Here is an 18,750-nt window from a genome sequence, read left to right as displayed (position 1 = left end):
GAAAACTTCTGGTCTGATCCAGGAGAGCACCTCTTACATCCTTGACCATTATGGTGAGAATGTGCCAATTCTGACAAGCATGACCTGCTTTTAATTTTTTTTTATTTAAATAAGGAGAATTCTTTCGTATGGAAAGAGCTAATACAATCACATATTTGAAACAAGAAACCAAAGGGACTGGAAACAAGAAAAGAAGGGCAAGAGAGAGTGTTGCTGCCACTGGCCTGGCGATTCCATGATTAGAGGTTCCAGTCCACATTAAGTTTCCCAGAAAGATTTAAACACATTGCATGTTAACATATTTAGTCATCATTTGCCCTTTCAGCATCTGATCTACATGAAAAGACAAACAGAGCAAAGGCCAAAAAAAAAAAGTTTTACTGTACAGGTTACAATATCCTCTTTAAAAACAACAAATGCAATTTATAGAGAAGAAAAAACCTGCTATAAAGAATGCCTTTGACGTGCCAAATGAATGCCACAATGCCGTTGCAATTCCCACCTAACCCATGAGGTGGTTGCAGCTTGTCGAAGCCACTGAACAAGTTAGGGGTGGTTTGCAAAAGTCAACAGGGCAGCTGGACTAGTTTTGCTGTGTCTATGCAGTCATCTTCAAGTGATAGGATGGGCCAGTCCTATACGCAGAAGATCCTGTATTTGCAGAGTTACTATGATCTCTTTTTAAAAAAATTAAAATTTCAATACTGCGAAACCAGGCCAAACAAACCAACAGCATGGAAAGGGAGTTCAGTCTGCATAAAGGCAGAGGCAGAAACAGAACTCAAAACAAGATGAGTAGCACTCAGTGGTCCTTGCGGGAAGCATATCACAAAACTGCAAAGCCATTCGAGCCAAAAAAGAAGGAACTAAGGAACAGTTTGGAGTATGCTTGCAGGGAAGAGAGATCTGTTTTTACGTCGTCTCCAGAAGTTGGCTGGTCACCAAGCTTGGGTGACCTCCTACACCAGCCGAGAATAGGGATGAAATTCAGCGGGCAGCAGAAACAACGGAACCGCTGCTGCTATGAACTGACAGAGGAGGGAGTAAATCACAGACGTTTCGCCACAAGGAGTGCTTCATCAGGGCCTGCGCAGTTTCACTTTAAAACTTAAAAGCATAGGTAGGAGTCTGTTGTCTGCTACACACCAGGCCACTAAACCTTAGTATTAAGAAGCTTAAAAAGGTACAAGAGATTGCAAGGGAAGGAAACGCACACTGAGTGCAGCTGAGGCGATGCAGAATGGGAACATTATTTACATACGACAATGGCCAAAAGAAAAAGAAGAAAAAAACCCCTTTGGTTAAGTCGGTTGGTTAAAAACCGCAGCTTAGTATCCGCCCTGGAAGAGAGCTGCTTGGCCGACGCTCGGGCTGCGGAATGGAGCCCCTGCGTCTTTCTCCCCTTGGTGTTTGACCTTAGTAGTAACAGCCTGCTAGGATCCTGGTTTGGAGCAAATTGTCTCCCAGTCGTAAAAAAAATGAACACAATGAGCTGGTTCCAACGAGAGGCCATCTGATGCAAGAATGTGGCCTCCCTTCCGCAAACTGGAAATCACACGTTGCAACTTTCCAAATCATGGGAGCTCTTGGATCTGCTTGTGGCTCTAACATGACGCAGGTCACTCGTGCCAAGCGGCATTTCCTCCCCCTGCCTCATCAGGACAGACTAACGTGTCAGGGCAGCTGCATGGAGGATGGAAGCAGAAGGGCCACCTCCACACCTACAACACGGATGCTTCCTCATCCCCAACCCGTTGTTATTCGCCCCTCATCTCCGGCCCTGCAATGGAAAACTTTGCACTGCACCACTGGAGGAACCAGAGATGGCTCTCAAATCAACAATATGTGGCGAAAAAGGACAATGCACCTTAAAAAAGCATGGGCCCAAAGTCGTATTAAAAACGAGTCCTGTGAACTGGAGTCAGCAGTCACGTAAATTAAAAAAAGAAAAAGGAGGGGAGGACCAGGAGGTAATGCAAACGATGGGCTATGCTTTTCTATGGGAAAATTTGGCCTTTCCTACACAGAATGAATCCAGACATTATATATAAATAGAGCAGTGAAACATTTACTTTTTCTCCTAGACCTACAACATCAAATACGCATAAATAAATTCTAGTGTTTCATTGGGGGGGGGGGGGACGACAGATAGTGCTGGGCACAGGGTTAACAGAAGGCAACTTCTTCCATTCTATAGTAAGTACTGTATTTCTGATCAAATTTACACCAGAATGAGTTTCTGTGACATTTTGCATCTAGTAATAAACCCAGCTAGCCCCCCCCCGCCCCCACCACCCCATTACAAGGGGACCTCTGGAAGTCATATACAAAAGAAAGAAAGTATGTCTTAAAATGCATCAAAAGGGTGCTGAAAGTGTGAGCCAACAAAACAAAAAAGCAACATTCCAATTTGTTGAGAGAGAGAGAGAGAGAGAGAGAGAGAGAGAGAGAGAGACGGAGGGATGGAGGAAGAGGAAGAATATAAGGGAGCAGTTTCACAACAAATTCAATTGCTCACAATTTTTCAGAGTGGAGGCATGAAGCGGAGAAAGAGAGGGTGAGTATACGGGATAAACTAATGCCAGTGTGTTTGAAAAGTATGGGGACAGAGGTGGAGGGACGTGGTAAGGGTACATCTTCGCCCCCAATATTACTAAATCTCAAACCAGTATATAAGATGCTAGAAGGGGGTCTGCCATAAAAGTTAAAAGCCCTCAAAATAAAACCTCCCCAAAAGGACAATTTATTCAGTTATATTTATTTTTAAAGCACCAACTATCTCAGAGCTTCTCCGTGGTTTGGTATTAAGGGACACGCACGCATACGGGGACATTGCTATGACTATGTTAAAAGAGCTTAGAAGTCTGGGCTAGAGCTATCGTATAAATGGCACAATTTATACCTAGCGTAAGAAATTCAAACACATCTTTAAAAGATATCTGTGAGGGCATGCTCTTCAAATCTTTCAGATGCCCCTTCTTAAAATACATTCCTTGTTCAAAAGGTCGTCTTTGGAACCAAGAGAGAAATCACTAGCTTGACATCAATGGAAAGGTAGTGGAGACCATTTGTGAATAGCAAGCTGTTGTCTACTCGAGAAAGTGAGCATTTCCTTCCTTACTTTCAGAATGGCAGTCCAATGCTCTTTCTCTTTTTAACAGAAGCATCGAGAGCAGATGACAGCTTGGAGGTGACCCAATCCACTCAAGACCTGGCATCTTTTAAAATCATTCATGGGAAACCAAATCTACCATGATCCTCCCTTCTGACAGCAGAGTAGCTCAGCAAGAACACAACATTACTGAGAGACTGTGTTTTGATAACTACTTGAGGCAACTAGACTAGGAAAGAATTCTTTGCCTGGGGACAGGGAGACGGACAAAGGGCAGGAGGAGAGAGAGAGAGAGAGAGTGAGAGAGGGAACCAAATACAAATTAAGAAGCCTCTTTTACACACAGCAATTTTTGTTGCTTAAAGGAATAAAGTATCTGCTGCAGTTTGCTACGCAAAAGGGCTTCTACTGGTTTGCTTCGGTAGCGATTTTTACAAACTAAAAACGAAACACCTGAAATGAAGAAAGAAGAAATTAAAATAGACTCTGTCAAGATGCCTTGACAGGAATCCAAAATGATTGGGGGCAGGCACATAAACGGAGAGGGGGAAAGAAAAAAACAACAGAAAGAACAGTGCACATATCACAGTTACAAAATGTAATCCGCATCAACGCATTGGCTTTAGCTAACTCTTCATCCATGCAAGGCAATGAGCTTCCTGATCAGATTCTGCATTTCACCTCAAAAAAATCTAACCATTTCCAGAAATTGACAAAAATAAAAGCCACCCCAAACTCCATGTCGATGATCAGATAGGGAGGTCCTTATAGGGGGAAGCTCAGTGCCATTTCCGGACACAAAACCAAGGCTGCTTTTTGCTATGCGCACAAGCCTGTGGGGGTGCAGAGCTACAGTAAAACAGGGCAAGCTTTGAGATTCAAGGGGTTTTAGCCGACTATAAATATTTCTCTTATACATTTTACTTCTAAAACAAGCTCTGCCTCTAATGGAATGAAACGGAAACATTCCCAACGTTGCCAAATACCTCTACCTATCCTGTTTGGACTCAGAATGAAAGACCTGAGAACCAAGCTCCTACACAGCTCTATTTAAGAGTCTAGAAATCTCAATTTCTCACACCAGAAACCCGCCCCCCCCGCCATAAAGAGGGGGGTGTCCATTCGAGTACATGATTTTGAGTCAGGGGGTCCTTTTCCAGGAGGCAAAGATGGCGGCGGTGGCGGCGGGGGGGAATATATGAGAGAACATAGAAAAGTTCAGCTATAAAACAAAGACACAGCGTTCTGTTTTTTTTTCCTTAAAAACCTCAGTGGTCTTTTAAAAAAGCTTCCCACACACTCGCGCCCTCCTGTTGCCGCCCTGCTGAGACAGAAATGGGGAAAGGGGTGGAGTGGGGAACGGGCATTACCGAAAGAACGATCCGCGGCTAGCTGCAAGTGGGAACGAGAAAAAGAACATGGCTGCAGCCGTTCCACAGTCCCGGGGGGGTGGGTGGAGCACGGAGGGGTCGGTTTCTTTCAAAGCAAGCAGGCCAACGTCTCAACCCACGGTTCAAGAACGGCTTTGTTGGGGGGCTCAGAGGACATTGCTTTAGGCAGCTGGTTTCGTGATGCCGAGTTGTGGCCGGTCTGGTGAAAAGTCTTGGTGCAGCCAGTTTTGGGGGGGAAGAAGAAGAGGGGGGAATGGGGGTGGTGTGCAGAGTCTTCTCTCTCTCTCTCTTTCTCTCTCTCTCTCTCTCTCGGTCAAGCAGGACCAGCTGGCAGGCATCCACGGGGCCACGGCCACTTAGGCCTTGCTCTCCTCCACTTTGACGGCCTGTGGCTTGATCGCTCCGGTGCGTACCGGCTTCATCTGACTGGCAGAGGGCGGCTCCTGCAGTTTGACAGCAGCCAGGTTGGCTTTGCTTTCATCCACTCGCTGTTTTGCCTGCTGGACCGTAAGAGAGTGTTCAGTCGGGCCAGAAAGACGCACCCCACATGTCTCGGGGTCCTGCAGTCAAGAGAGGGGGTACACACCGTGCCAAGACAACGGAAAGGGCACCAGAACTGGCAACCCAAGAGAACCACGCCAATTTGCAAGCAGCACGGTCATTCCCCCGAGCCACCTAATGGCGCGGCGGGGAAATGACTTGACTAGCAAGCCAGAGGGTGCCGGTTCGAATCCCCGCTGGTGTATTTCCCAGACTATGGGAAACACCTATATTGGGCTGCAGGGATCTAGGAAGATGCTGAAAGGCATCATCATCTCAGACTGCGCGGGAGGAGGCCATGGTCAACCCCTCCTGTATTCTACCAAAGACAACCACAGGGCTCTGTGGGCGCCAGGAGCCGAAATGGACTCGACGGCACACTTTACCTGTATGGACATTCCCAAAGTGAGACATGTGTTAGTTAAGTAATAAAAGGGCCCCCCTGAGGCCCAGATCACTCACTTGCAGAGGAGTCTTCTCTACCTCTGTATGAGGTGCCTCTGCTCTGTCCTCCTCTGGGGGTGGGTAATTCTGCTGCCACCTTTCCACCAAGAGTGACTAAACAAGCCAATGAGGTCAACTCAACAGAATTACCTGCTCTCAGAGGAGAATTCCTGCTGAGTCTCTGCATGTTGCGGTTACAGGCTCGCTTTCTTCCAATCAGGAAGGCTAACCAATTGCAGCAGAAGGCTATCCTTTACCTGCTGGATGTAATGCCCCTGCACAGAACTCAAATTGACGGCTGGTCCAGAGGGCTTCCCGCTGGGGCTGGCAGAACTAGGCCTGTGGGGGGCGGGGGAGTTGGGGGGGGAGAAAGAACAAGAACTCAAGGTGAAATATTCAGATGGATAAACCCAGAGGAACCAGAATCAAGCAAGAGGGCCCTGAACAAGGCACTCACAACCAGCGTTCCGTCTAACAGGGATTCCCAGATGTTGACTACAACTCCCAGAATCCCCCAGCAAAAGCCATTGCAGCTGGGGGTTCTGGGAGTTGTAGTCAACAACATCTGGGAATCCCTTTTAGAGGGAATACTGCTCACAACTGACAGTGGCCCATGAACTTGGACATTTAGAATTTGCCAGTGGTAGGAGGCACTCTTCTTCCCCATGCTGCTAACGCTACCCACCCCACACATCCATTGCCCCAACCAGTCCACCATACTGCTCAGCAACAATCCTTTCTGTACTGAACTATCAAACTCCACCACACCACTACATTAAATACCTCAGTTGCCAAAATTAAGCAGATTTGGTGTCCCGGAATCTATTTTTTAACCTGCATAGAGAAAACAACTAAGCGGCACAACTTTGAATGAACCTTGGGATCTTTAGCCAGATGCAGTCATTCCTAAATAAATAAGTGATTGAACAAATCAGCATAAAACTATTTTACTGGACATTTAGCCTTCCACCTTCATCAGCAACAGAAAGCTACTGAGATTTGAAAGCAGGTCCCCAGAGATCATTCTTAAAATGCTGAGTACAGAAAGGATTCTCAAATAAATTGCTGCATTTACAGATATTTCTAGCCAGTGATTTACAAATTAGCATCATTTGCAGCGGGTGCAGCTCAGATTTCATCTGAATGGGTGCATGTTTTAATTAAGATCTCTTGTGATGCAATTAAGAAATGGGTTATAGTCTGAGGGTATGTGATGCAACCACCTTGTTGAAGAGAAGGTGGTCTCATTCCAGCCAGAATCCTGGGAATCCCACGGACACTGCCTTGAGTTCCATGATAAGAGGTAAAAACAGGATACAGGCATCTCTCACCAACTGCAAGCGATCTGTTTCAGGAAAACCTCACAGTTGGCAAATTCACCATAGACGAGCCATTAAAATCACTGGCAAAAGGGGGTGAGGAGAATCACGGATGCAAAGACAGAAAAATACAGTAAAAAATAGGAAAAAATCTCCCCAAATCACCGGTCGTGGGTACTCAAAACCACGATTGGGAACCCCGTGGCTGGCGAGGGATGACTGTATAAGGCTTATTGCAGTAATCCAATGGTGCTTAAGGTTCTACAAAACCATTTATGGTTATTGCTTCAATGGACAAAAAAGCGCTCCTCTGGAAGTTGAGTGACCAAAAAGACCAAATTTTGTTTTACCTATATGCGTGATGTGACGTTACGGATCCTCCAGTGGGCATATTCTGTTTACTGTCTGTGAAGTGGAATCCTTTTAGTTCCACGTGGGAGGCCTGGAGAGGGAAAGTAAATGAGATGCAGAATTCTTTCCTTTCAGTTTATACCTATCTTGAAATGGGGCGAAATACTTGGCTAAGGGAGGAAACCTGGAACCTTCTGCTCTTCCCAGAGCGGCTCCATCTCCTAAGGGGAATCTCTTCCAGTGCTCACACATCAAGTCTCCCATTCATATGCAACCAGGGTGGACCCTGCTTAGCCAAGGGGACAATTCATGCTTGCTACCACCAGACCAGCTCTCCTAGGAAAGGCATGGCTTATGAAGGACTACATATAAAAACACGGTCATTTCCAAAAAGGCCAAATACTCAACCGGTCTGTTCTTACCTCCCTGCTCGAGGCAAGGACAGATGGCTGGGAGCCAGGCGAGAGGATCCGACGAGGAGCTCCGACAGGCAGATTCTGGCCCTGAGGAAGCTGGATGGACTGTGGCAATATCAGGGGCTGTTGGCCAGAACCGTAACGGGGCATCTGGAGCTGGGACCCAGGCATTGGCATGGTGAGCTGCAGGGGAACCAGCAGACAGTTATCTGGGAGTCGGTCTGGAATGCTGCTCCCAAGGACCAAAAGAGGCTCGAGGGTCAGGAAAATTTCGAAGCTCTTGTAACCGAGAGCTTGGAAATTATTGGATCCAGATTCCCGCCCGGCCACCACACTCACCTGTAGCGCAGCTCGGGTTACCTGGGACACAGGTAAGGGAGAGCCAACTCACAGAACAGCACGGATTTTTAAAAAATTTATTTAACACATTTATATGCCGCCCACTACCAACGTCTCTCGGCAGTGTGCAGTAACGGAACAACCCCCAAAGGTTGACACATTTAGACTCAAAACATCAACGAAAACTTCGGCTCAAAGGCTGGCATAAAGAGACATGTCTTCAGTTGTTTCCTAAAAGCCACCAGGGCCGTGCATCTGGATGCCAAAACGGACTAGCAGATTTGGTACTGGCAGCCAGAGGTTACGGACACTGCCCAAATGTCAGAAGCTAGAATCCATCCCATACACACGGAACCCCTGCCTTCTGAATCAACCGCTCTCAAACTGCAGGGCATGGGGCAAGAAGAGGTTGGGTGCTCCGGGGGAATCCTTGCATGCCGAAGCGGTTGGCACGCACACAGCTGTGCACCTGGATCTCTGCATGCTCACTTGTGGGACAAGCGGCTGATTAAGGCTTGCCCTTCGGATTAAGAAGGGCAAGCCTGAGCTCGGAAATCTAGAAAGGAGACTGCTCTAAATCCAACCCTCTGGAGTAGTTCCTTTTAAAATTATTATTAGGAATGGGGCTGCAGTCCAGTGCTGGAAGGCATGCTTTGCAAAAACATTCGTGCAGCAAAACTGAATTGTCTATTTCATTTATATATTTTTTAATATTTTTATACCCAGCTTCACTCTCCCATTTAAAAGTATCTCAGACAGGCAAGACCCACTGGACTCCTTTGGGAACTGCCTGCCGTCAGCTCAGGCAATGCTGGGCTTGAAGGAGCAGCGGAAACAACTTTATGCTGTTCTGCTGGGGAGCAAGACCCCTTCTTCTGCTGCCGCGTATTCCCGTTTTGATGTTTACTGACGGACAGTGATGACTTTGCAACATCCAAAGCAACTAACAACAAAGTCAAGTAGGATAGACTTTTTTTAAAAAAAGTAAAATCCTCACGCATCCCAACCCAGTATCAGGATCCCCTCTTTTGCCGAGAGAGGAAAGACCTACGACGAGTGTGATTTGCACGACAACCACCACGTCCTCACCTGCGTAAGCGGCGAGTCCATCATCTGCGAGGCTCCCATTCCAGGTGCCTGGCTGATCTGGCCTTCGTAAACCAGTGCCTGGCTCCCGTTCACTGCCTGGTAAGGAGATCCAGACTGTGTCTTCACCATCTCCAAGGGCTGCATGCCCGGGAAGGCAGAATACGGGGGCTTCAGGGCCGTGCCTCCTGCCAGGACCATGGTGTTGGGTTGGGATAGGCTGGGGTGCATGTAAACCTGAGATCTACAGTAACAAGTGGGGAGAAGACAGGCTTGAGAAGGGAGCACTGGTTACTCGCCGTGAAGGCTCCTTCTTGCGGCGGGGTCCAAGGGCGTCTCGACCCAGAAGGCTGGCCTTCGGGCCAGCGCCTACTGCCCAGGGACTGGGATAGTTCTCATGTGCCACATAGATATATAAAATTGTAGCTTAGTTATTTGCGTGTGTTTTTTGACTTGTTATTGTACCTAGTTTTTTGCCAGGTTCCTGTTTCATCAATGTACCTTTCGCTTCTGGTACGAAAAGAACTGAGGAGGGGCTTGCTCCTCCCGAACTTAAAAGCTAAGCTAATTAGCACAGTCCTGCCTTGGGAGCCCTGTGGGTCAAGATAACCCACACGTGAGACGCCCTTGGACCCAGAGCAGCAGAGAACGGAAGGCTTCGTTTCTGTGCCAGTTTCACGCCAGAGACAAAACCTTTTATTTGTAAACTGCTTTGAGGCATTCGTTAAGGACGGTGTGCTTGCACATCATTGCTTATTCCAGACAAGATTTTCATTCTGCTTCCCTTACCCAGAAGGGCCGCTATGAACTTCCGTGCCTGGGAGAGAGTGAGTGGAACCTCCATAGATAGCACTGCTTTGGCCCACACTTCCTCCAGAACCGAACAGCCCTAATGGAGCCAGAGCAGACTGGAAGATCCAGCCCCAGGCGAAGGAGCGGGAGGGGACGGACCCCGTTACCTGAAGGGCTGGATGGAGCTGTAGATTTCCTGGGACTGTGAGACGGGAAGGCCGCCCCTCAGGCCAAGCTGGGCCTGGGCTTGCAAGGACGTGTGGAGGGAAAGCGGGATTTGCTGAGCAGCCGCCTGCAGAAGGGAAAACAAAGGTGAGGACGAGGCAGCCCACCGGCGGATGAAGGCAGAAGCGGCATCTGCCGACGGCGGGGAAATCTGAGGGGCGGCTCACTGCTCCTCCAATTTTGCCGCGCCTCTCTGGGGGCGGCAGCAGCTGCAGGGACGGTGGGGGAGTGAGGGGAAATCCCCCCCCTTTCACTCTAAATATGACCGCTGCTGAGGCAGGACGGGGGGCCGTGTCGGTGGCTGCCTGCAGGAAGCGGGGCAGGAGGGAAGAGTGCCCTCTTCTCTTTACCTTTCAAACCGCCAGGAGCAGCGGAGGCCGATCTCTGGCCCCGCCACCCTCCAGGAACATCCGTGCCCGCCTGGCTCACGGGCGCTGCCTCAGGATGCCAGCCAGCCCCTCTCCCCCTACCTTTCCAGGCGGCCGTTTTGCTGCCGGAACAGCGTTCCTTTCCCTTTCTCTCCCTCAACCAGAGAGGGAAATAAACACTGTTCAGGCAGCAGGCGGCTGTCTGAAATGCGAGGGGGGAGAGGCGCTCGCTGGGCTTTGGAGGCGGAGCCTACGGAGCCACGCCCCCTTTGTGTGTGATGTCAGGCCGCCGCCGCCGCTCCTGGCATTTTGAACGGTAAAGAAAAGGTGGGGCACTCTTCCCTCACCCCCACTTCCTGCAGGCAGCCACTGACATCCTGCTGCAGCAGCGGCGATATTTAGAGTGAAAAGGGCGGGGGGGGTTGTTTTCCCCTCACATGCCCCCACTTCCCCCAGCGGCAAAATCCTTTTTGCGTATGGATGACGGAGAGATGCTGCCCCCGAGGCAGCCAGAAGGTCAGAAGAAGCAAACGCTGTCCCCGGTTCAATCCCTGGCAGCATCTCCAGGTAGGACTGGGAAAGACTCCTGCCTGAAACCCGGGAGAAGCTGCAGCCGGTCAGTGGGAGACAAAACTCAGCCTGGATGAACCAAAGCTCGGACTCCCTCTAAGGCAGCTTCCGATATTCCTAGTGGGAGATGAAAAGACCGCAGCAGGGGAATCCAAGGAACCCGCGAGCCAACTTCAAAGCATTCATTCTCAGACCTCCCAAGAAGGGTTCCAGTCTTTGTTTTGGAGGCCCACTCTAAAAGCAGACCCTTTGCGGAGAGGGCTACCGAGGCGGCGTCTTACCTGTTGGTAGCTCTGCTGCTGAGGTATCGTCTGGGGGACGAGACGTGGCTGGCTTGCAAAGACATGGCCGTCTAAATACAGGGGGGTGATGTGGTTACCTGAAAGTGGAGAATGCAAGAAATGGTCACACCCAAAGGAGGGGCAGGGAGCTGGCCGCCGTCTCTCTTCTGCTGCCCCCATCACCTCCCTTCTGGGCAGCATAGCAGTCCCACCAGGACCCAAATCCTGCCCTCTTTTGCCACAACTTGCCTGAATATATGCATGTGTCGAAGGCAGGGAAGGAAGCAGGAAACCCAGTTAACAAGTTGCTCTAGTAAGAACTAATCAGCCTACTTTCCTTTCACTGTCTCTACATTTGGACTAAATCTGGTGCAAATCGAGCTCTTCACAGGAGCAAGGTCTGAGTATGTGGCTGTCTCCAGAACTGGCAGAACAAGAAACTAGGCGGGATCTCCCTGCACCAGCTCTTAAAGGCTGCATGCCTTTACCCAAGTCTTGCTCTAGAGCAGAGATTCTCAACGTGTGGGTCCCCAGATGTAACTGAACTTCAGCTCCCATAATTCCCAACCAAAGGCCATTGAGGCTGGGGATTATGGGAGTTGAAGTCCAATAACATCTGGGGACCCACACGTTGAGAAACCCTGCTCTAGAGAGCGAGGGGATGGAGCTAAGCCACACTGGGTGCCCTCCTCTAACAGAGAACAGAAAGGCTAGAGATGGGCAACCATTACGTCTCTCAGCCACAGAATCTCTTCAAAACCTCTTGTACTGACGCCACAGCAGAGGGTTCAGTAGGATCCATTGGAAACATCACAGAGACTGAGGGCTCCAAGGTCAGCTCTCTAGGAAGCAGCCTCCACTTCAAATTCTAACCCTCCGTCAGTCTTTGCTATAAATGCCTGTTCATGAGTTAAACGGCAAATGGACTCCACAACTGGCAAATAAGCAGAGCTGAGCATATTCAGTGTAACTGTGGGAGGTGTGCAAAATACAATTTCATTTTATTTTACATTTATATCCCACTCTTCCTCCATGGAGCATGTCGTACAACATCTGGCACAAAACTTAGGCATGATGAGACTCTCAGTTCTTAATCAAGGACAGGCAAATTTCCCACTTTTGTGACTGTAGAGAAAAACCCTGGAAATTGATGGGCATCACATGGCATCTTCTCAAAAGGCAGAGAAGAGGCTGGGGAATGATCAGGGGATAATGTTTCAGAGCCATGTACAGCTTCTTGCTTCCCCCGCAAATTTTTAATAAATATAATTTGTAAGCCCCTGAATTTTGTTTTAAAAAAAGATTAAAATTAGGATCTTGAAAAAAAGAATAAATTGAGAAAGCAAGCAGGAAGCTGCAGGTAGATTGGCTCTTGGAAAACCCTATGAGGGATTCCAGCAGGAGCTTTTCCGCAGAGCTTTTAGTTCACATCTCCTCTAGGATGGAGGTGCTGCATTCACATATTGGCCAGACAGACCCCGAAGTCCCTGCGAGTTATCGGGGAGCACTTCACACACGAGCCGGAACGTAACCTGGCCAGAAAGCAAGACGCATACCTGGCATCGAAGCAGACGGAGCGACGGAAGCCACCGGCATCGGGGGCACCGAAACGCCACCAAAGGAGCTGTAGCTGACACCATTGGAAGCCCCCACGCTGGAAGGAGACTGGATGCCGGAGCCGGTGCCACCCGGAGAATTCTGTTCTGGTAGACTCGGTGAGTTCTCCCAAGCTTTACGTGCCGACTCCATCTGCAAGGAGAGAGAAGGCAAAAATTATGGTCCAAGACTGCCAAAGGGCGTAGGCTGGCCGGCTACCAATTAACAGGCCAGGTAGCCTCAGCCGGCAACCTGTGTTTGGGATTCTACAGCTCTGGAAACTCTCCTTTGCGAAGAAGGATCTGCCCTAGTTGCATATGAATGGGAGACTAGAAGCGTGAGCGCCGGAAGATATTCCTGTAAGACGAAAGCCAGCGTGGCGTAGTGGTTAGAGTGCTAGACTAGGACCGGGGAGACCCGAGTTCAAATCCCCATTCAGCCATGAGACTTGCTGGGTGACTCTGGGCCAGCCACTTCTCTCTCAGCCTGACCTACTTCACAGGGTTGTTGTGAGGAGAAACTCAAGTATGTAGAACACTGCTCTGGGCTCCTTGGAGCAAGAGCGGGATATAAATGTAAAAATAATAATAATAATAATTCCCCTCAGGGGATAGAGCCACTCTGGGAAGAGCAGAAGGTTCCAAGTTCCCTCCCTGGCATCTCCAGACAGAGCTGAGAGAGACTCCTGCCTGCAACCTCGGAGGAGCCACTGCCAGTCTGGGTAGACATTCCTGAGCCAGACGGACCAAGAGCCTGACTCAGTATATGGCAGCTTCCTCTGTTCCTGTGTTTCTAGGAGCAGAAAGCAAAACCACACAGGGGAGTGGCCCTATGGCCTGTGGCCACCAAGCCACCACCAGGGCCCGTTAGGAATAGCTGTGAGCCTTGCAAAGGGCTGTATGTGTGTGTGTGTGTGTGTGTCTGCTGCTGCTGCGAAAGTAACATTGACAGTATTCACCATGAAGAGTCCAGCCGGGAGGTGCTGGTGTACTATGGGGCCAAGTCCAATCTGCCTATGGCCCTATCTGTGAGGAGCAAGAAGACTGCACAGCCCCTCTTAAAGGGATACCCTCCTACACTGGGGGAGAAACCCCACATGATTCCCACCTGCCTGCCTGCCTGTTGGGCACCCCCAGGTCGACTGGCTTCACCTCCACCCCGCCCGTCTGCCCCATCCTGTTTGCCCTGCATTCGAAACACCACTTACTTTGAGTGTCAAGTCTGCTGTGGGGAACGACATGGGGTTCAAGCCAATGCACCTCGGGAGGTGGTGGTCTCTTCGGAGAATCGGGATGGATTGCGTGAGCCCAGCCTGCGGACACACAGATGGACAGTTTGGCACCCGGGGACTTGGTTTTTTAAAAAAGATTCCAATCCCTTAGAAAAGAATTCTTCAAAAGCTGACTTCCGCTGCTGCGATAGCATTCTGGGCACCAGCGGGATTTTCCTGGCACCGAGTTAATTCAGGTCTCTTTAGAGAAAGTTCCGGCAATTCCTTCGTAGCTTCAGAAGCAGGTGGGGTTTGAGAACATCGGGCCAATTGGAAACGCAAACACAAATAAAAATAAAGACATAGGAGCTCAAAAGCAGATCAGGTGGGGCGGGGCGGGAGGAAACCAGATGTACTTACATTGCTGGCGAGGGGATCCTGTAATTTCGTTACCGAGTTCGCTGCCGTACTGGAGGCCGAACCAGGGGGCAGACTGAAGTCCGAGTCCTGTAAAGAGGCACTCTCTATATAAGCCGGTACCTAATATTCAGGGGTCAAGAAATGTTGGCTCTGTTCACCAGCCAGAGAAAAACTTTTACTCGCCGAGCGATGCTGGTACATGACCCGCGATTTTTTTCCCCACTTGTCAATTTCACTTGTCAATCTCACTTGTCAATTTCAATTATCAATTTTTTTTCACTTGTCAATTTCAATTGTCAATTTTTTTTCACTTGTCAATTTCCACTCATCACAGACAAGCAGACCAGTGGATTTCCTGAGCCCTGCTAATACTGCCTCGCATGTTGCCCAAACAGAACCCAGGATGAGGCTGTGTAAAAAAAGGGGCCGCAGACTTTATTCTTAATCAAGAATTGGGATCACCAGAGGCAGGAAGGAGGCTAGGTCCCCTGCCTCCTGCTGTCCCTAAATGCCCTTTACTCCCTCCCATATACATGAATGATGGCCATTAACTCCCACAGGGGGAAATGTCCTGCATTTAGGGGACACTGCTGTAGCCAGGATAAGCCCTGCCCACCACCCCCAACACTGGGAAGCCTGACCCCCACGGACAGGGATCCTATGGGAGGATGCCATGTGTCTGAAACTGAAGGCCAAGAAATTTAGGACCAACGAAAAGAAGTACTTTTTTACACAACGCATAATTAATTCTATGGAATTCTCTGCCACGGGATGTGGTGATGGCTACTAGCTTGGATGGCCTTGAACAGCAATGGAGGAACTTGGAGCAAGCAGAAGGTAACAATCACGATCCCCATAACCACTTGTCATTTTTCAAAACATCCGGGGGGGTGGGTCTCAAACTGGGGTCCCAGATGATGTTGGCCTACAACTCTGATCATCCCCAGCCACAATGGCCTTGAGGATGGCCACTGGGGATGGCGGGAGTTATAGTCCAACCATCTCTGGGGACTCAGGTTTGGGAAACCCTGACATAAACCAATGGGAAACTCCTCTTTTGTTGTACAGATAAGCAAGGCTACAACCTCTCTCTGACTGCACTTTGAGGGCGAAAAGAGCTTTACTTTCTCCCTTGCCTTCCCCAACCAAATCATCATTATCATTTTATCTTTCCCATCAACATTTGTCAAAACACTGCGTGAATCAGAAGGTCAGATAAAAAGAGTTCCCTCTTACTGCTCCTATAACCAAGACCAGCTGGTGCCCCATTGGCTATTCCCAGCGGCACCAAGAGGATGAATGAGACCCTGACCTCTTCCTTGCCCCACTTCCTTGCACAGCAGAAGGTGGTTTGTGCCAGTCTTGAAATCTAGAAGATGAATCTAGGCGCAGGTGCCACACAAATCCTTCTTCCTCAACGACAAACCTAACCCATCTTCCCCTCCCTACAAGCTCAGGAGAAAGCCCAGAGAGACCACACGAGACACTTGGGGAAGTAAGATGTAAATCCCATCCTCACTTTAGGATTGACTCCAAATTCAATGGGCGGCACAGGAAGAACCGAGTCCACGTGGATCTCCACCCCGTTGACTGGGGGGATACTGCCTTCGAGGCGGTCCGCTCCCTCAGAGCCCTTCCGGTTTTTCAAGGAACGCTCGTTGCCGATTGGCCCGGGCTTGTGGTCCTTGCTCTGACTCGAACCTTGGTCGGAATCCTTAACAGGAGAAGAGAGAAGGTCGAGACGGAAGACAAAAAGCGGCCGTCCAAGTCACACCATCCCTGATTTATCGATTGTTGCATAAAAGGCTACGGACCGAAACGAAACCCAGAAGAGAGGGGGGAAACCTCCACTGACACTCGTGCCGGAGTTAGTGAGAGGAGGACAACCCCGTCCCCATCGCCCTTCATCCCATTCTAAATTAATCCAAAGACAATAGATTAATTTAGAGGAGAGCTGACAGATCTCCCCGAATTGCGCTGGTCTGCATTTACAGACGTGGCGGAGACCTCTAGGTCCTGCCGTTTGCCTACGGCTATCATCAGGGTAGGGGCCTGTGGAACAGGCTGAGAGGCCCTCCTGGACCCCATTCCCTTCATGAAATGGGCAGGACTCTCTTCCCCGCCCCTGCCCTGCCCGGGAGGCAAGACACAGTGAGAGAGAGAGAGAGGGAGAGCGCCAGCCCCATCCATGTCAGGAGAGCTGATGGGTGGCCTCAAGGCTTCTTATTTACTGGACAGGATCAAGCCAGTTCAGCCCTGTTCAGACCCGCCTGGTCCCGGCTCCAGAAGGGGTCTGATAAAACAGACCTCCCCCTCCCACGATGCCCCAGATCTGGACCCAGACTTGAACCTGCGCAGATGCAGCCAAGGCCGCTGGTACCAGTGACTGGCGACACGGGTTACCTTTTTATCAGCCTGCTTTGGAGCTTGTTCTTTCTGGCAATCGGGCTTGGGGTCCACCAGGCCAGTTCCACCCATCTCTTCAGGTTTGAGAGTGCCGTACGGAGAACTGCGCTGGGAAGAAGTGGCGGAGGACTCCTGCGATTCTGCGCTCAAGTCAATGCCACTGTCCCCCTGGCTGCCTTTAAATCCCTGCAGAGCACGAGAAGCGTTAGGACTGAGCCTTGGAATTCAGCCCAGCTCAGCCAGAAGCGGAGAGCAACTCACCCCCCCGCCTTAGGAGGGACCTCAAAAGCAGCACAGGGGGCGGCCGCCCAAAGCGGGACCCAACATTCCCACTAGCGTTAAACAACGATGTGCTGCAGGGGTGGGGAAACACACAGCACTGTGACATCCTGACAGAGAAGGGGGGAACTCAAGGAAGGACTGCCGTTTCCAGCCCTCCGAGCTCCACGTGGCATGCGGTTCCACGCAAACAAAGCGGCTACCCAATGAGAAGCTTCTGCCCTGCCACGCCACATTTCTCCCTGGTGTTCTAGCTTTTTTTAAAAAAAAAGAAGTCAGTGGTTTTCACAAGCGTGGGCCAGCCTGAAGATGGCTTCTTGGTGGCCTCAAGCAAAGGAGCCAATTCTGCCTTCTGCCGCACAGTCTTTCCCACCACCCAGCAGCAAACACAGAACGCCATCCACCACCTACGTGGCTAGCGGCCAGGCCTGCCTCTTACGCAAAGGGAGGATTTCTAGAAAGAGCCCTTCACCCTCCGCCAGGACCGGCTGTGCCTGCCTTGTCAACCCTTGGCTGGGGAAAGGGTTATAAGGGTAGGAAAGCTCTACTCATCCTGGAGCAGGAGAACGACTGCAAGCCAAGGGCAGGTGAGAGAGCAGCCATGGGCACCTCCGCTCACCACTGGATGGCCACAGCAAAGCCAAGCGCCTGCAACATGGTGGGTGGAGGTGGTCTGGCTCTTATTTGGGAATGCCTTTCCCAAGGGCTCTCCTCAGAATTGCCTTCTGTGAAGTCCGATGTCCAGTATTCACTAGCTAAATATTTGAAGACTGGGCAACATATCTGCCAAATACTTGATTTCTGAACTTTGATTCAGTTTGAACTTTGTGGCTGGAGAAGACTTTTGAGGAGACCACAGAAAACAGCCAGGAAAACAAACATATGGATCCTAGAACAAATCAATCCAGAATTTTCACTCGAGGCACAAATTCGGACACATTATGCGAAGACCCAGCTCCCTTGAGAAGCTACAGGTTGCTTACCTGTAACTTTGGTTCTTCTAGTGGCCCATTTGTCGTTTTACACCAATGGGCTATGCGAAGAGACCTTGTCGGAAACTAACAAGCTCAATTCTCCTGCTTTGGGAGCGATATGCGGCTGCACCACTACATGTCCCCTCAGTCACGAAGTCCGCCTTTCCCGCTCTGAACAGGCCACCATTTGATGTGACACCTGAATCAGACCTGGACAGGATGGACTCTTCTCATGTTTTGATGGAAGATCAGTACTAGTAGGTGGACAAGATTCCCTGGAGACTGTTTCTCAGTTCTAACCTTCACACTAAGGATCCCCAACACTTCCAGGGAACTGACCAGAGTTTCCCAGAACACACCCTGAAAGGCACTTATCTAGAATGATGGGGCAAAGGCCACATATCATAACAGTCTGAATATCTACGATCTATTCTGTGTAACGATACTGGAGAACGGGCTTTCCTCAGTGGTGGCTTCCTCACCCCTAGAATGCGCTTCCCACCTAAGGCAGCCTCTCCTGTCTTTTCAACACCAGGCAAAGGCCTTCAGTTTTCCCAGCCTTCTTTTAATCTGGGGACGATCTTTTTATCTCGGGTAGCTGTGTTTTTGATGTCTGCTACCTCATCGGTTT

The 18,750-nt window shown here is 49.9% G+C and overlaps 1 protein-coding gene and 1 non-coding gene across 15 annotated transcripts in view; both read right to left on the bottom strand.

Annotated features, from left to right (window-relative positions):
• Positions 1 to 85: 85 nt before the first annotated feature.
• PRRC2B (proline rich coiled-coil 2B) overlaps positions 86 to 18,750 on the bottom strand; it is a 53,554-nt gene continuing 34,889 nt past the window's right edge. For 5 of the 14 annotated variants that reach the window (XM_053282527.1, XM_053282530.1, XM_053282531.1 and 2 more), the window contains exons 21-32: positions 16,864 to 17,052; positions 15,980 to 16,174; positions 14,461 to 14,580; positions 14,038 to 14,142; positions 12,791 to 12,983; positions 11,235 to 11,332; positions 9,958 to 10,082; positions 9,002 to 9,242; positions 7,580 to 7,756; positions 7,157 to 7,248; positions 5,745 to 5,826; positions 86 to 5,063 (exon numbers count right to left, since the gene is read on the bottom strand). In XM_053282527.1, the coding sequence (XP_053138502.1) occupies positions 4,860 to 5,063; positions 5,745 to 5,826; positions 7,157 to 7,248; positions 7,580 to 7,756; positions 9,002 to 9,242; positions 9,958 to 10,082; positions 11,235 to 11,332; positions 12,791 to 12,983; positions 14,038 to 14,142; positions 14,461 to 14,580; positions 15,980 to 16,174; positions 16,864 to 17,052 (1,821 nt within the window). In that variant the 3' untranslated portion in view covers positions 86 to 4,859. Of the gene's footprint in view, positions 5,064 to 5,637; positions 5,827 to 6,710; positions 6,833 to 7,156; positions 7,249 to 7,579; positions 7,757 to 9,001; positions 9,243 to 9,957; positions 10,083 to 11,234; positions 11,333 to 12,790; positions 12,984 to 14,037; positions 14,143 to 14,460; positions 14,581 to 15,979; positions 16,175 to 16,863; positions 17,053 to 18,750 lie in introns of all 14 variants that reach the window. The other 9 variants (XM_053282538.1, XM_053282537.1, XM_053282539.1 and 6 more) reach the window with 9 other exon arrangements.
• On the bottom strand, positions 11,967 to 12,053 carry LOC128339132 (small nucleolar RNA SNORD62). The gene has a single exon (XR_008312859.1). It is a non-coding gene; the product is annotated as a small nucleolar RNA SNORD62 (small nucleolar RNA).

The sequence above is a fragment of the Hemicordylus capensis genome, chromosome 17 (assembly GCF_027244095.1).
Source record: "Hemicordylus capensis ecotype Gifberg chromosome 17, rHemCap1.1.pri, whole genome shotgun sequence".
Taxonomy (NCBI): Eukaryota; Metazoa; Chordata; class Lepidosauria; order Squamata; family Cordylidae; genus Hemicordylus; species Hemicordylus capensis.
Note: the sequence above shows the minus strand (reverse complement) of the source record. Positions and strands in the feature narration are given on the sequence as shown.